We start from the raw sequence: 16,310 nt of genomic DNA, 5'->3' as shown, positions 1-16,310 counted from the left end.
CTGTTTTTGATAGCTTTGTAAATTGTGGTGGTGGTGTCATTGTATTAGTAGTGAAGGACCCACAATCAGCGTATATTTTGTTCAGAGAAGCAATACATTAGATGTTGTGTTTTGAATGTGAATTTGTCTTCTAATGCCAGGAATTACGAACGATAGTCCTAGAATGTTATTTTTGAGAGCCTTGCAATCCACAGGTGTTGGTCTTGGCTCAGTGGTAGCATGATCTAAGTCAAAAGATCATGAGTTGAAGACCCACTCCAGAGACTTGAGTACATAATTTAGGCTGAGGGAATGCTGCACTGATGGAGGTGCCGCCTTTTGGATAGAACGTAAAATTGAGGCACCCTGCCCTCTCAGGTGGATGTAAAAGATCCCATGGGTGATTTTCCCTGCTTAAGCCATGGCACTATTCGAAGAAGAGCAGAGGAGTTCACCCGGTGTCCTGGCCAATATTTATCCCTCAACCAACTCCCACCAAAAAACTCCCAGATGATCCGAGACGTGGCCGTGCACAAATTGGCTGCCATGTTTGCCTACATTACCTGTAGATGACACAAAACTTGGAAACGTGGTGAACAGTGAGGACGATAGTGAGAGGACAGACAGACTGGTGAAACGGGCGGACACGTGGCAGATGAAATTTAATGCAGAGAAGTGCGAAGTGATACATTTTGGTAGGAAGAGCGAGAAGAGGCAATATAAGCTAAAGGATATAATTCTAAAGGGGGTGCAGGAACAGAGAGACCTGGGGGGTGTATGTGCACAGGTCCTTGAAGGTGGCAGAGCGGGTTGAAAAGCAGTTAAAAAAGCATACGGAATCCTGGGCTTTACAAATAGAGGCATCGAGTACAAAAGCAAGGAGGTTATGATGAACCTTTATAAAACACTGGTTCGGCCACAAGTGGAGTATTGTGTCCAATTCTGGGCACCGCACTATAGGAAGGATGTGAAGGCCTTAGAGAGGATACAGAAAAGATTTACTAGAATGGTTCCAGGGATGAGGGACTTTAGTTACATGGATAGACTGGAGAAGCTGGGATTGTTCTCCTTAGAGTAGAGAAGGTTGAGAGGAGATTTGATAGAGGTGCTCAAAATTATGAGGGGTCTAGACAGAGTAGATAGAGAGAAACTGTTTCCATTGGTGGAAAGGTCGAGAACCGGGGACACAGATTTAAGGTGATTGGCAAAAGAACCAAAGACGACATGAGTAAAACTTTTTTACGCAGCGAGTGGTTATGATCTGGAATGCACTGCCTGAGGGGGTGGTGGAGGCAGATTCACTCGTGGCTTTCAAAAGGGAATTGGACAAGTACTTGAAGGGAAGAAATTTTTAGGGCTACGGGGAAAGGGCTGGGGAGTGGGACTAGCTGGATTGCTCTTGCAGAGAGCCAACATGGGCTTGATGGGGCGAATGGCTTCCTTCTGTGCTGTAATCATTCTATGATTCTATAACAGTGACCACACTTCTAAAGTAGTACTATTCTTCATTGTCCGTGAAGTGCTTTGGAACATCCTGAAGGCATGAAATATGCTATATAAATGCAAATTCTTTCTTTCTTTGAATGAGAAAAGTGACTATTTCCTAGCCGTTGTCATGTAAGGAGTTCATCAAATGTTTATTTTTAGAAGAATAAAACAGTTACTAGGGACAACTAAAAGATCTTAACAAGTGTACAGATATCTCCCTTTATAACATTAACATTATGAAGACTTTAGTAGACAATACTTCTTAAAGTTCTCCTCATGATCTCCCATCTCTTGTTAGATGCCTTTGCTGTTGAGTTAATTTTTATCCCCTCTTCACTCACTGCAACACATGTTCAGTTCCTTAATTAAGAATTATGATCTGTTCAGTTAGGTGTTCTACACAGGTGGCTTATGACTACTCGTTACTTGATTAATAATTTAAACCAATTGTTTTTCCCCCTCCTCTTGAGAAAATATCTCCAGTCCATTTGGTGCATGGCAGAGATCAGAGCTTGCCGTGTAAGGAACCACGAGAGTGAACTTATATCCTATTATTCTGTACAGCAGTGTCGTATGCCACTGAACTACTTAATGATACCACTTTTAAATCAGTTTTTCTTACAACTATATATTCTTATGCAATTACTAGATGCAAATTATTGAGCCCAGCAGTATGAAAGAGATTAATTGACATGAATAGAGATCATCACTAAATTGGATGCTTTCATTTCAACTGTCTATCCATATAATTCCTCCAAGCTAGTTCCGCCAATGGTACCATCAGGACAAGATATTTCAGCATAAAAATGCAAAAGAGAGTGAGAAATTCCAATCATCTAGTTTTTTTTTACATAGTTTTTAAAATGTACGTGCATTTTACACGTGTAATTGAACAAACACTTTCTTTTGGTCACCTATTCAAATTGATTTGCAGGAAAGTAAAATAGAAATGCAGTTCTTCAGCTTAGTTTCTAAAACTACTTGTATTCCTGCAACAAATCCAGTGTTGATATCACTGTCAAATTGTAGTCTGGTTTCTTTTGATGCAGGATGTATTTTGTAATTACAGCTGTAATTTTTCTGTTTCATAGATTCTGTATGATAACATCATGAAGGAGACTCCAGAGACCCTCAGTGACCCACAGTAGGTTATTTGACTTGGAGACAATTTTTCAATAATTGTTATGGAATTTGGCAGTCATAGGATTAAAGGTGTATTCTTATATAAACAGACTCCCAAATGCAATAAATTCTGTTATTCTGATTTAGAAACACATCTTGAGCATAATTCCAGTGTTCATGCTAAAGCAACTGCTACATTTATAATATAATATAAATTACGTAGAAACAGAATATAAACAGAATTTTCTGAACTCAGTCGCTGGTGCTACAGTGCACCAAATCTGCAGATGTTCACAATCCATTGACATGATTTTTGTAAAGTTTTTAAAAAAGTGCATGTATCACTTGTACTGTATGCTGGTAAGCTGTTTGCTGAATTTATTTTTAACCTCCCCATCTTGTAGTTCCTTCCCCTTCCCCCTCCCCTGTGCCTCTCCTCATTAAGCATACCATTTTCCAGAAAAGAGAATAGGCAGTTAGGTACTCCCAGGCCTCTGTCAATGTGACTGTAGAACTGTTGTTAGGATACATGAGAATAAATTGTATACCTACCGTCTCATGTCTCCCCCTGATGTTTCATCTGCCATTGTAATACAGGGGTGTGACTGCATGTGTGACTTTTCTGTGGCACAGCCTGTTGGAGTGTCATTGTGTGGTGCCACATCCATGCAACAATCTTTTCAATTGTGACATTACTATTTTACTATTCTAGTACTGATGAGGTGTGGTAAGGATGGGTTTACACATCTCTGTTACTAAGTTAAATTAAAGAAAACCATAACATTTCCTACGCCTTGCCTCTGGTGGAAATACACTCCTAGCTTTTTTTTTTGTTTTTCAATTTTCAGTCTATTTTTAGAATTGCTACAAAGTGAATGCAGTTGATTTAAAAAAAAACAAACCTGTTTATTGTCTTTCTGGGGAGGTTCATATACTATAAAAACAATTCTTGTAATGGATTTTTCATAGTAACCCATACACTGCTAATCAGAATAAACTGGTTTCTAAAATTGGAACCTTTTCCCAAAAATGTTTTTCTGACTTGCATTTTATATTTTAAAAAAAACTGTTTAATTGAGACCATGACATTTTATCCTGTGGGCTGACAAACAGCTTATTTCCGCTCCCCTGCCCTCCGCCTTAGACTTTGAGATGCAATTGCACTTTAGACACGTTTGCTGCAGTAACCACATTTTTGATTTTATTGAGTATTTACTTGCTGCTGCTGGTGGAAAGTTAAGCTATCAAATCAGATGTTTGTTGAAATTATACAAATGTATCATCATGCTTACTTAGGAAAATGAGCCACTTGATATTTGCAAATGATGTGGCTTATTACACTGGTGGCTATAAAGGGTGGAAGATGAGGCCAAGAGTAACATAGAAGACCACTCTTCTGAATTCTGCATTATAAATATGCTACTGTAATAGCAGTATTTGTTTTGAAAAGTACAGTGTTGTCATCATTATCTAGTTTAACATAGTTAATTACTTTTAATACCCCCAGTGATTAACATACATTTACAACTCTAAATTGCTGTTCAATCTTAGAAGTGTTCCAGAGGAAGAAAGGGAAGGCAAATACTTGAGGGTTGTTACCAGTTCACTATTGGCTCTGAAGAAGCTACTTGACCTTCTCCCTGAAAATGAGAGCATGGTTCTGAAGGGCAGACTGATGGAACTTCTATCGCAGTCCAAGTTCTGGAAATACAGCAAACATAAAAATCCACAGGTTTGACTTGACCATTCTCTGAAATATAGCAAAATATCATTGGTCACTGCAGTAAATTAATTATTCATCTATTACATGAGAAACTGTGAGCTCCTCAGCTGTGTGAAAGTTCTGAAATTGAAAAGTTTTCCAAATTTTTATTATATACTACGACCGATATTCACACTACTTGTTTCAAGGATTCCATTAAAGGTTGAAGGACACTGGGAAGCTACAGTAGTTGGACAATGGGCTTCTAACCAGCATGCTTAGCTTTGAACTTGCCGCCATTTAGATGAGTTATGCCAGGTGTTGGATGTGTATTATTCGACCACTTCAGGGTACGTGGGTAGAGGAAAAATGGCAGGACCATTCCTGCCCACAGATCTGCAGCTGACAGTGCTCAAAGTCCAAATCACAGACTGTTTTGGCCTCTTGGCTGGAACAGGAAGCACGATGACAGTACTAGAGACCTAGGGAGAGTGTGTACTTCTTATTTCCATCAACAAATGCTTTTATCTAAAAAAAAATCACTTTGTTTTGCATAGACTTCATCTTGCCAAAAGTTTTCCTTCATCTTGCCAAAAGTTTTCCTTCATCTTGCCAAAAGTTTTCCTTTATCTTTTTCTAATTTAAGCAAAACTGCACTTTTAGAGCCTTCAGTCCAGAACAAAACTGAATCTTCACAGGATGTCGAACAATTGGGGGAAATTAGGCTCCATGATACAGGAAAATTAATTGTACATGAGAGTTTGTTTTTTTTAACCTTCATTTACAGTAGTGTAACTTGATGACTACATGGCAAATTTTGTTGATCAGTTGACCTTTGTAGATCAGATTCAGCCCTGTGATTGGAAAGTACAAATGTTGAAGTGTTGATAGAAATGGTGAGAATCTGAAATACTTATAGCTTTTTTGTTCTTTGTTTTGTTAGATCCGTTCAGCTTTCTTTGAATTGATCATTGCTTTTTGCCAATATTTGCCTGAGCTGATGAAGTTTGAAGCTGCGAAAGTGTGCCCAACTGTGCTACTGAGCATAGATGATATGGATCCAGTAGTATGCCCTTCTGCCTGGGCAGCGGCACTTTACGTGCTCACCTGCGTTGAGGTAAAGTGAAGCCTAAAGTAGACAAATTGGATACAAAGAAGTATTGTCTTAATATGAAAAATTAGCATTGAATGAAACTACTTGAATGTATTGTTTTGTTGAAGTTATGATTAGTATTTCATTTTAAAGCAAGGACACATTGTTAAATCTGAGACTGTGGGGCTTCCACAGTGACTCAGCAGGTTAAGGCAATGAGTGGTTCAGCCATGCAGACTGGGAAGGCCCCCAGTTTGATCTGTACTGAGTCAGTTGATCTCATTTGGGACACCAGTAGGGATGCTACAATTAGTCTCGATGTGGAGATGCCGGTGATGGACTGGGGTTGACAATTGTAAACAATTTTACAACACCAAGTTATAGTCCAGCAATTTTATTTTAAATTCACAAGCTTTCGGAGGCTACCTCCTTCCTCAGGTTTCCACATCGTTCACCTGAGGAAGGAGGTAGCCTCCGAAAGCTTGTGAATTTAAAATAAAATTGCTGGACTATAACTTGGTGTTGTAAAATTGTTTACAACAATTAGTCTCAACAGCTCTGCATTAGGGAGGAGAAATTTACCAGGGCTTCTGCTCCTGATCATTATCTAGTGGCCGCTGCTGGAATTACATATGTGTGGACAGCAGATGACGACCATATCATGCTCATCTGTGACGCTCCCGTTGGTCTCATAGGCTATTGGCACTTTCTGTCTAGCTCACATATGAACAATGGCCATTTGATGAGGTACCAGATGGTGACTCCTGTCTATTGAACAGTGCCTTCAGGAGATGAGAAGGGGAGCGGAGAAAAATTGGCCTGCCACAAAGACGACTGTTTCTCATTTTCCTTCTGTCCCAACTCCCCCTGTCCCAAGTGAAAATGTTCCTCAGGCAGTCTTGAGTAACAGTAACAATTTGTGTAAAAGAAATGTGGGCTAGATGGGCGCTCAGCTGGGAAAAAAGAAAAATTGAGGGGTTGTGAGAGGTGGGAAGACATTGAAGCCACAGTCGGAGAGATGGGTTTTTATTAGACCTTTTGAGGGCAGAGATAGATAAGAACTATCTTTGGGGCTTACAACATTTTAATTGAAATGCCTTGCGGATGTGAATCTGTTCAGCTTTCGCTAAAAACTCCACACCCTAGTCCCAATTCTATCTTCGTTCTTGGCTGCTAATTTAGGCTGAATGGAATGGTGCACAACCTCATAGTCTTATAATCTGCACTTTTCTATCACAGTTTGTAATTTTGTACCTCTGTTGTTGGGCATTATATTGATTTCTCACTTCTGAGTTACTCATAACCCTTTGTTACCAACAATTTTCGGAGCCACCATCACAATGCAGGCAGTTTTTTTATTAAATCAATATTATTTTTTTAAAAACACAAGTAAATGAGGGAATCTTTGTGACATTTTCAAGAGCATCTGTGACAAGTTCAGGAAATGGCATATGTAAAGATTCTAGTAGTATCCTTCTCTGATCTATTTAAAATCAGTGCCATAAGGCAATATTGTAGATAATTTGGTAATTTAATTTATTTGTTGTGCAGAGGTTTTGCTCTCACAGACTTCATATTTTCCATCCAGTAGTGTGCTATTTTAGTAACACTGACCTTTTTTATTAATGTTTTTGTTAGGATTGCTGGACTCATGTAAATGCGAAGAAAGGAGTTTTGCCAAAACTATGGACAGTGCTTAAAGAAGGTGGCCGTGGTCTAGCTACCGTTGTCTATCCTAGCCTTTTACCATTTATCAGCAGGTTACCCGAAGAAATAATTGTATCGAAGATGGAGTTTTTTACCATTTTCTTCAGTGCTTTTAGCAAGGGGTATGATTTGTTTATTAATTCCAATCACCAAAGGCATTCCATCATGATGCAGACTATTTTGCTATTAACTAAAACAGCTTGATCTGGGGCAATTTACATAATATAAATGGTGTTTTATTTAAAAGAAGCTGGTCCAGGAATACTGATTTCTGGGAAAGACAAGATAGATATTAAAAAGGGGTAATTGGGTGGCACTATTGGTCGGTTCACTAACATTTCATTTCGGGCACCTGAGTTCAAGTCCAGCCCAGCCTGATTTCTCTGTGAATTGTAAAGGTCCTGAGTGAAATGAGTTTGGGCAGCCCCAACACAAAAAGTGATAAATTGGTAATGCCATGCATGGCCCTTTATGCTACATGGCTGCCTCTGACAGCAAAAGCATGACTCTTGCCATCAAAGGCAGTGAAACCATCCTGGATGAGGATTTTGCTCTCTGCCTCTGGCAAGTCGCAATCATGGCAAATATAACAGGCTTCTGCTGGCAGCATGTGATCTGCATTTTAGGGTCCGGCTGTAGTTAGGCTGAACTCTCCGCCAGCCCATGGAGACCAGCAATGTGGTTTGTGCATCGTTGGCCTGTGCCAATCTTCCAATGACACTAGGGAAGATCCCAGCCATATGTCTTGTGACATTTTAATAACTGTGCATATGCAAGATTAATTTATGCATAGTAACATTAAAATCATCTTTGTGACTGTATCCCCGTTGGTACTGAATCCACCCTGCGCTATAAAGGAGACAAATATGTCACAATGGAAAGTGGTGCAATTAGAAATGGAAGTGGCTCTGAATTTTAAGAAAGACAGACCCAATATGGGAAATGGAAATGTCACATTGCTGCAATAGGTCATGCTATTCTAAAATTGTGCCTTCAGCCTAATGTTAGGGTAGGGCAGAAGAAGCTTGTTTGTACCTAACCAATGCTGTATCATATTACATAGAATTACATAGAATTTACAGCACAGAAACAGGCCATTCGGCCCAACTAATCCGTGCCATGGTTTATGCTCCACACAAGCCTCCTCCCAACCCCCTTCATCTCACCCTACCAGCATAACCTTCTATTCCTTTCTACCTCATGTGTTAAACCAGCTTCCCCCTTAAATGCATCTATGCTATTTGCCTCAACTACTCCTTATGGTTGCGAGTTCCACATTCTAACCGCTCTCTGGGTAAAGAAGTTTCTCCTGAATTCTCTATTGGATTTATATATATCTGGAAGTGCATGAAATAGAAATGTTTTCTGTTCCCCAACGTTAATAATCCTTCCAAAAATATGCATTTTGTTAAATTTAATAAAGCGAAGCATGGTATTGTAGCAAGTTGGAGCACCAATATATAATGTCTGCAGTTGGTGGAAAACGCAGCTTTGTTTTCTTATTCCACTGAGTGCATTTTTTTTAACAACTTCTCTGAAGGGGTGCCAAGATAAGCTCAGGCATTTCCCACAGAAAGCGAGGAAAAACTTGCAAGAGAATGGACCTGCGCTGAACTTGCACACGTCCTACCAGCTAGTGTGGAAAGGTGATGGTGGTGTCACTGGAGCAGTCTCTTGACTGGATGGAGGCCTTGCATTTATAATAGCACCATTAACATAAAGAGCATCCTAAGGCACTTCACAAATAGCTGTTTAAAAAAAAGACATCGAGCCAGGAAGGAAGAGCTTAGCAGGAATGAGATATTTTGAGTTTTAAAAGGAGTAGAGCGAGGTGGAAAGAGAATTCTGGCGAGTAAGACCCAGCTGGCTGAAAGCTGTGCTGCTAATGGAGGGATGAAGGGTGAAGGGTATGTATAAATGGCTAAAATCAGAGGAATGGAGTGTTTGAGAGTGACCAGAATAGAAAAATTGACAGGGTTAGGGGAGAGGAGGGTGGTAGATAGTGAGAAGTAAAAAAAAAACTCTAAATTTCTTGCATTGCTGTCCTATCTGTTCCTCTCACATAATGCTTTTAGAAATTTTCCTGTCAACACTTAGTGGACAAATTATAATTGAATTGGATTATCTTGAAAGGGCTATTGGAATCTGATAGATCCAAGTAGAATTAAAAACATTTTTATTCTAGGATGCCTTTTTTTTTAAAGAAAAGCAGAAACAAATCTTTTCAAATGGGGACTAATGGAGATTTAATTTTAAAAGAATAGCTTTTCAGCTTTATTCTAAAGCATATGTATCCTTAAAAGTGTATTTTTTCTTGTCACATACTTAATATGGAATAAACTTCAGGGATTAAGTAAATGCTGTGGAAATTGAAATCAGATGTAGTTTAGAGAGCTTAAATATTTAGAGCAAGTTTGCGTTTTCAGAAATAGTTTAAATGTTAACAATATTACAATAAATCAAATTCAGTGAAAAGATGCACATGCAGATAATGGTGCAGAAATTGTTTAAATGTATTCATTACTGTGTGACTTGCATAGATCTTTACTGCAGCATACAATGGAAAGTATTCCAATGTACATGCTGGAGTGAGAAAGTGATTTTTTTTTTGGCTGTGTATCTGACATATGTAGAAATCCATCATCATACTTAAGACTCTCCAACCAAGCTGCTGAGAAAATCACACAAGTAGAATTTCAGTTTGCCTGATGTGGAGTACACACACTCCCCAGAAGGACACACCCCACTTACTCCAGTCTTAAGAGCTTAAACACATTTTAGCAAGAGCCAAGGCTCAGGAATCTTCACGTGTGTGTAGGGTTACTGCTGGAGCTGAACCAGCTAAAACTACACACCTTACTGGCACACATCACTGATAAATTTCCCACTGCTTATCTGGGTACAACCACCCTACTAGTTAGGGCATTAGCTTGCAGGCTATCTGGAGCCAAATGAGAAAAATACCAGTTCACATGAGAAGTCTACCACTCCAGGTTATGGGCTCTAGTTTGATTACCAAGCCTACCGCAGAAAGTTAACTTGGTTGCAATCTTCTGTAGCTGGGCATGCACCTTGGAGCCACCTCCATTCTGCTTACCTTGTCCCCTCCCCTTAAGAAGGATGGTCAGTCGTTGGTAATTAGGGAAGGAGCTATATGTAGGAAATCAGTAGTTTCATAATTTGACTGAGTTTACAGGTAAATTTTAATTTACATATGATGTGGCTCTGATTATAACCTGTTTCTGAACACTGCATTGAACTGTATATGCCTTTGTTAAGGTTTATATTTTTGGTGGGATCATATTTACTTCTCTTAAAATAAAAATGTTCCAACTCTTTGTTCCCAAAACAATAAATTTGGCTTTGGCCCAATTGTGTATAATTGTTACTTGCAGCAAGGTTTTGATCAAAGGAGATTCTGATCAAAGGGTAATTGAATATAACTTCAAAAATAAGTTCATCAAAGGGCATTGTATGAATTTTTAATGCTTTCCCCTTTCCAATGCTGGCACTGATTTTGAAAAAGAGGCTTGCATGTATATAATGCCTTATCATGTCTCTCAGAAACCTCATTTTGTTACCTTTTTAATCATGTGACCCAAAAGTGGTTTACACAATCATTTGGAAAATATATAGATGATTAAATACATAAGAAGAAACTCATTTTGATGACAAAATGTTTACAATATTTTATAGCAACAACTTTGAAAACTAATTTCTCAGGTGATGTAAAAAAGATGTTCTTTTGTTTATTATTTTTGATTAGGTTACTGAGTGAGCGTGCCCTGATGAGCAGCTCCGAGAGTTCAGCAATTGTATCTGCATTTATGGAATGCTTGCATTTCACTCTACACCAGAATCTGGGAAAGGAAGATGATCAGCAGAAGCTCCAACATATGCTAATAAATGATCAGGTATATGAGAAAAGCTAAACCTCAACATTTCTTAAACAGAAAATGATGAGAATTGACTTGCTGAGATTGAAAACTCAAAGGAGTGAGGAAATTGAAATTTGTAGCCCATCAATCAGCAACATTGTGCATTTTAATGTACTATGGCACCATGACACCTATGATGATTTTCCACTAAGTTTTTTTTATAAAGATTTTTTTTTTCCATTCTCTTTAAGTTTCCTGAACCATGCAATATCCTTGACTAAGAATGTAGGTATGCACCCTGCTTAGCCACAAGGAGTAGGCTAAGGTGTTTTTCCTTTTGTCTGAAGAATCTGGTCTCTGGTACTTCCCCACAAAGATGAGATTGGTAACGTGCCTTGTGGAGGATCATGGACACAAACCTGCATCCTATCACTCTTTGGTATGGCATGCTTGGGAACCAACACACTCCATCATACCTTTTCAGTTTGGCTTTAATGTGCTCTTTAAAAGTTGTCCTTTATTTTAGATATCCTTAATCTTTATATTTTTCAATAGCCAACATTTCAGTTGTGTGAGATGACTGATGCGCTAATATGTTACACATCAGAGTGCTAGGATATAGGGTTGTGCTCACACAGTGAGCTCCCAGTCTTGCTTGGGTTGTCAGTCAAATATTTTAAACAGTTCAAGTTGTATATGTGAGATATGGGAAGGAAAACATTTACGAGTATGGGATATAAGTATTTTAGAATAAAGCATAAAAAAGCTTTTCATTCCTAATGTAATTTCAGAAAGAATACACTGAACTTCTTGTTTTCTTTAGCTACTACCTCTTTTGCATTCTGCTTTGAAGAACCCCAAACTGCAAAACAGCACATTCTCCCAATTAGCAGACACTCTTGCCTCATGGGAAAGGCGAACAGATAATCCAGATATAGAAGAGTGGGCTGATGCATACAGAAGACTGTTATCTGATTTTTGGGATGGTCTTTCTCAACTTTGCATGTCCCAGGTGGGCAGCGCAGAAGCTGATAAAAATTTATTAGAAGGAGTCTCCTCTTTGCTCAAATTTTTGAGAGAGCCTGAGAGTTCTATGAAACAGTCTGTGAAAAAGAAAGGAAAAATCAGATTTTATGATGAAGAAGAAACTGAGAATCATGGAAACAGCACTGCCGATCATCCGGAAGAATTAACTTTTGGAACTAAGAATGCATTAGAGTCTGAAAATTTGGGGGATACTTCCAGACATTTTCAGCACAGCAATCCTGCCAGAACTGTGCCTTTGGAAGGCCTAGTCTGTGAACTTGCCAAACTAAGCATGGTCTTTATCAAAGAACAGAACTCTGAAATGCATCTTACGTTCCTGACTATACTGGTCAGCTCATTTCCATCAAAGACGCTATTTAATATTTTGCTGGAAAATGACAACCCAGAGAGTGCTGAATTTTTCCTTGGAACAAATAATGAAGTGAAAACAATGGCAGGTAACCCTGCTGTACAGTTTCTAACACAAAAGCTACTAATCTGGGTGAAAGAAGCTAGAGCTGACTTAAGTTGCTTGGTTGATATGCTCTACAGTGTTCTTCATTGCTGCCATAACAGTGAAAGGAAGATAATACTGAATCAAATCTCTGAGGTAGGTGAATAAACATAAGAAATAAATGACAATTCTGTTTAGTTTTTTTTAAAGGGTTAGATCAATAGTTCTGAAACATGTTCAGGACATTCTTACAGCCACTCGTGCCTAGCCAACTCTGGCCACTGGTACCAGTAAGTCTGCAACACTTACATTGCTACATGTCTCCTTTTTTCCCCTCTTGTCTCTCTTTCCTTTTTCATTTATGTTCTTTTCTCACTCCTCCATCACTTCTGTTTTTCTTTTACTTTTCTCTTTCGCTTGTTTCTGCAACATTTTTTCCTCTATTTCCTGCAACTTTCAAGGTGCCAATTGGGAAAACCAAGTGAATATGGAATGTGAGCAGGATCAGTCACAACTAAATGGGCAACAGAGGTGGGGAGGGAAAAGGCTGCTGAAGGATCTGAGTGTGAGCATTTGGAATAGGCGGAAAATGGAAGCGGAAATCTAAAATAAGAACCATGTGCAATTGATGTGGACTGCAGCCTAATAGGAAGAACCATTGCAGTATCAACATTGTTTAGGTTAATAAAGTGCCAATTCTGGTCCTACCAGGTCCTTACTATGGCCCACCTGGCCAGGCCTTGCTTCTCATCAGTGGGGCATTCTCGAAATTTGAGAACCACTGGGTTAGATCAACAGAATTCAATTTACAGTAACAAATGTAAGTTGTAGATGGAAATATGGTACTGCACCTTGTTTTGTGCAGTCTAATGGTTGCCAATACAGTTTCTATAAACTTAAACATTTTTTGCTTGGTGTTCGGGGTGTATTTACATACCATCTTTAGCTTTGTAGCAAAGTTCATTCCACTTTGGCGTAATGCAGAAGATACTGTGTAAGCAATAGCAATATTCGATCCTATCAAACTCTGGACCCAAAAGTGAAACTCCCGCACCTGATAATTTGAGACTGTAAATGCTGTCTTCTGCAGTTCAGGTTCATAAGTGCAGAAGGATTTCACGGCAGTTCCTATGAATGAACTGGTTCACGATAGCCGAGACCAGAACTTTGAGAGCTATGGCGATTTAGTTGCAGGAGTGTCCTCACTTTACGCAGAGGAAATCTGGCCAGTTCAAGTACGGTTGACATGGGATTCTAGATGGACTACAATAAGGATGTTCTTTTTTCAAGGCTTCTCACACTATAAAGCTTTAATATTGGCTTTTATTATTAGTCTAACCCCTTTCTGTAATTTGTTTCCTCTACCCTTTTTGAATTTGCTTAATTTCCCTCTCTTCACAATGCTCACCATACCCCCAGTGACAACCAAGACTGTGGCCTGTTCTGGGCCTCCTTATGTTTCATGTTTTCTTTTTCCTTTTCACAGCAATTTTCTGCCCCTGTCTCCTCTCCTGACGGTATTTACTAAAATTACATGGACACCCATCTCTACCTCTCCACCACCTTTCTCAGCCCCTCCACTGCATCTGTTATGTCAGACTGCTTGTCCAACATCCAGTATTGGATGAGCTGCAGTTTCCTCCAGTTAAATGTTAGGAAGACAATGGCCATTGTCTTCGGCCTCTTGACACTGATTTCTTCCCCTTCCCCAGCCACTGTCTTGGGTTGAACCAGATTGGTCACAACCTCAGTGTCCTATTTGACCCCAAGCTGAGCTTCTGACCCCATATCCTTTTTCCTATTTCCAATTTTTCAGCATTGCCTACCTCCACCCTGCCTCAGCCCATTTGCTGCTGAAACCCTCATCCATGCTTTTGTCACCTCCAGACTCAACTATTCCAATGCTCTCCTGGCTGGCCTCCCATCTTCCATTCTTCATAAACTTCAGCTCATCCAAAACTCTTCCGCGCTAAGTCCCACTCACCCTTCACTCCTGTTCCCGCTGACCTATATTAGCTCCGGGTCCCCCAACGCCCCAAATTTAAAATTCTTATCCTCGAGTTTAAATCCATTTGTAGCTTTGCCTCTCCCTATTTCTATAGCTTCCTCCAGCCCTATATGCCCACTCCTTCCAGAACTCTCTGTGCATCCCAGTCTCCTTTTGCCCCACCATTAATGCTGCCTAGGTCTCACGCTTTGGAATTCCCTTCGAAAACTTTTCCGCCTCTCCACCTCCCTCACCTCCTTTAAGACTCTCCTTAAAACCCATCACTTTGAACAAGTTTTTGGTCATCCCTCAGAATAACTCTTTTGGTTCAGCATCCATCTTTGTTTGATTGTACCTTGGCATGTTTCCTATGTTGAAGATGCCATACAAATGCAAATTGTTGTAATATTACCTTTTTTACTGAAGAATATTAACTTTTTCTTTGTAGATGGAACAAGGGTGGGTCATCCTGTTTCACATTATACAAAAGGTAATTTTTCATGCTATTGGAGTTTATTAACGGTGTTTAGAGTTTCAAATAACCTCTTGTACTTCACTTTGGGGCTTTACGTGTACCTTGCTTCATTAGAAATAAAGGTGCAGACGATCAGATTTTATTACTTGGTCATAAATTTGATTTCATGTGCAACAGTAAATCATAACCCAGGGGACTACATAAATTTGATATTTCATCTGTGGATGTTCATTCTGCTTTCAAAATGTAAGGTTTATTATATCCTCTGAGCCATTTCAGCAAATGTCATCAGCACAACTATTTAAAAATAGTGAAACAAAAGGGAATTTAAATTCAATCAAAATTCTTTGTAGCTGGTTTTTATAAGCTAAATTAATAGTGGTAGCCACTCTTCCAAAGCAGAGGAAGTTTTTTGTTTACAACTTTTGCTTTTCTGGTTAATGTGTGACACAGTTAAGTTGGAAATAGGCCATTTACAGTAATCCCTATGGGCATAACTTGTACTGCAGGTGCATGTTGACAGTTTTAAAGTGGTTTTTCCCATTGACAGAGCTTGACATTGGGAATTTTCAATGCATTTTGAAATGAAATCTTGCAATCCACTCAGCAATTTTAATGTATATAAAATAGAAGGTATTCCCTCTGCGCATCAGTTTTGAGCAATTAGAGGTAGAAGGAGTTTAATACCACAGGTACTGCTTTTTCACTTATCAAAACCATTAAACTAAATCAAAATAATTCTTCTTCAATTTACAACATAATATTTAGAAGTGTATAAACATTTTTTTCAAAAAAACAAATTAGGTTGGTTATATTCCATGATAATTTTTGTCCTTTCCATTTCTAACATGTTTTATTCAGGCATGTGTGGATCCAGTTAAGTATGCTGCTATCTCTGATTGGTTGAAAGGAGAAATACTGGGAGAGAAGCTGGTCCTATTAACAGACGAGCTCTGTACAATGGGAATAACAGGAAGTTCTTGGCCGAGAGATGCTCACTCGCATAGCTGGGTGCTACTTAGCCTAGCTCTGTCCAAACACATTAATAATGGTGAGTACAGAAGCTTTCATACACGAAACCCTTCAAAATTTGGTTTGCATTTCCTCGAGTTTAGAAGGTTGATTTGAAGCGAGTTGTTTAAAATGACAAAAAGATTCTATAGGCTAGATACAGAGAAACTGTTTCCTCTGGTGGAGGAATCCAGAACAGGGGGGCTCATTCTTAAAATTAGAGCTAGGCTTTTCAAGAGTGAAATCAGGAAGCACTTTTTCACACAAAGGGTAATGGAAATATGGAATTCTCCCCCTCAAAAGACTGTGGATGCTGGGTCAATTGAAATCTTTAAGACTGAGGTTGATAGATTTTTGTAACGGTAGGTGTTTCAAGGGTATGGATTAA

General features: G+C 39.1%; 1 protein-coding gene across 1 annotated transcript in view; it reads left to right on the top strand.

Annotated features, from left to right (window-relative positions):
- Window positions 1-16,310, top strand: part of ltn1 (listerin E3 ubiquitin protein ligase 1) — a 122,375-nt gene that overhangs the window by 32,640 nt on the left and 73,425 nt on the right. Inside the window, exons 5-12 of the mRNA XM_067992747.1 lie at window positions 2,559-2,611; window positions 4,141-4,321; window positions 5,235-5,408; window positions 7,023-7,213; window positions 10,858-11,005; window positions 11,793-12,605; window positions 14,885-14,926; window positions 15,773-15,962. Coding sequence (XP_067848848.1) covers window positions 2,559-2,611; window positions 4,141-4,321; window positions 5,235-5,408; window positions 7,023-7,213; window positions 10,858-11,005; window positions 11,793-12,605; window positions 14,885-14,926; window positions 15,773-15,962 — 1,792 coding nt within the window. The remainder of the gene's footprint in view (window positions 1-2,558; window positions 2,612-4,140; window positions 4,322-5,234; window positions 5,409-7,022; window positions 7,214-10,857; window positions 11,006-11,792; window positions 12,606-14,884; window positions 14,927-15,772; window positions 15,963-16,310) is intronic.

Source organism: Heptranchias perlo, chromosome 11 (assembly GCF_035084215.1).
Source record: "Heptranchias perlo isolate sHepPer1 chromosome 11, sHepPer1.hap1, whole genome shotgun sequence".
Lineage (NCBI taxonomy): Eukaryota > Metazoa > Chordata > Chondrichthyes > Hexanchiformes > Hexanchidae > Heptranchias > Heptranchias perlo.
The sequence above is the reverse complement of the archived record's forward strand: the minus strand, read 5'-3'. Positions and strand labels throughout refer to the sequence as shown.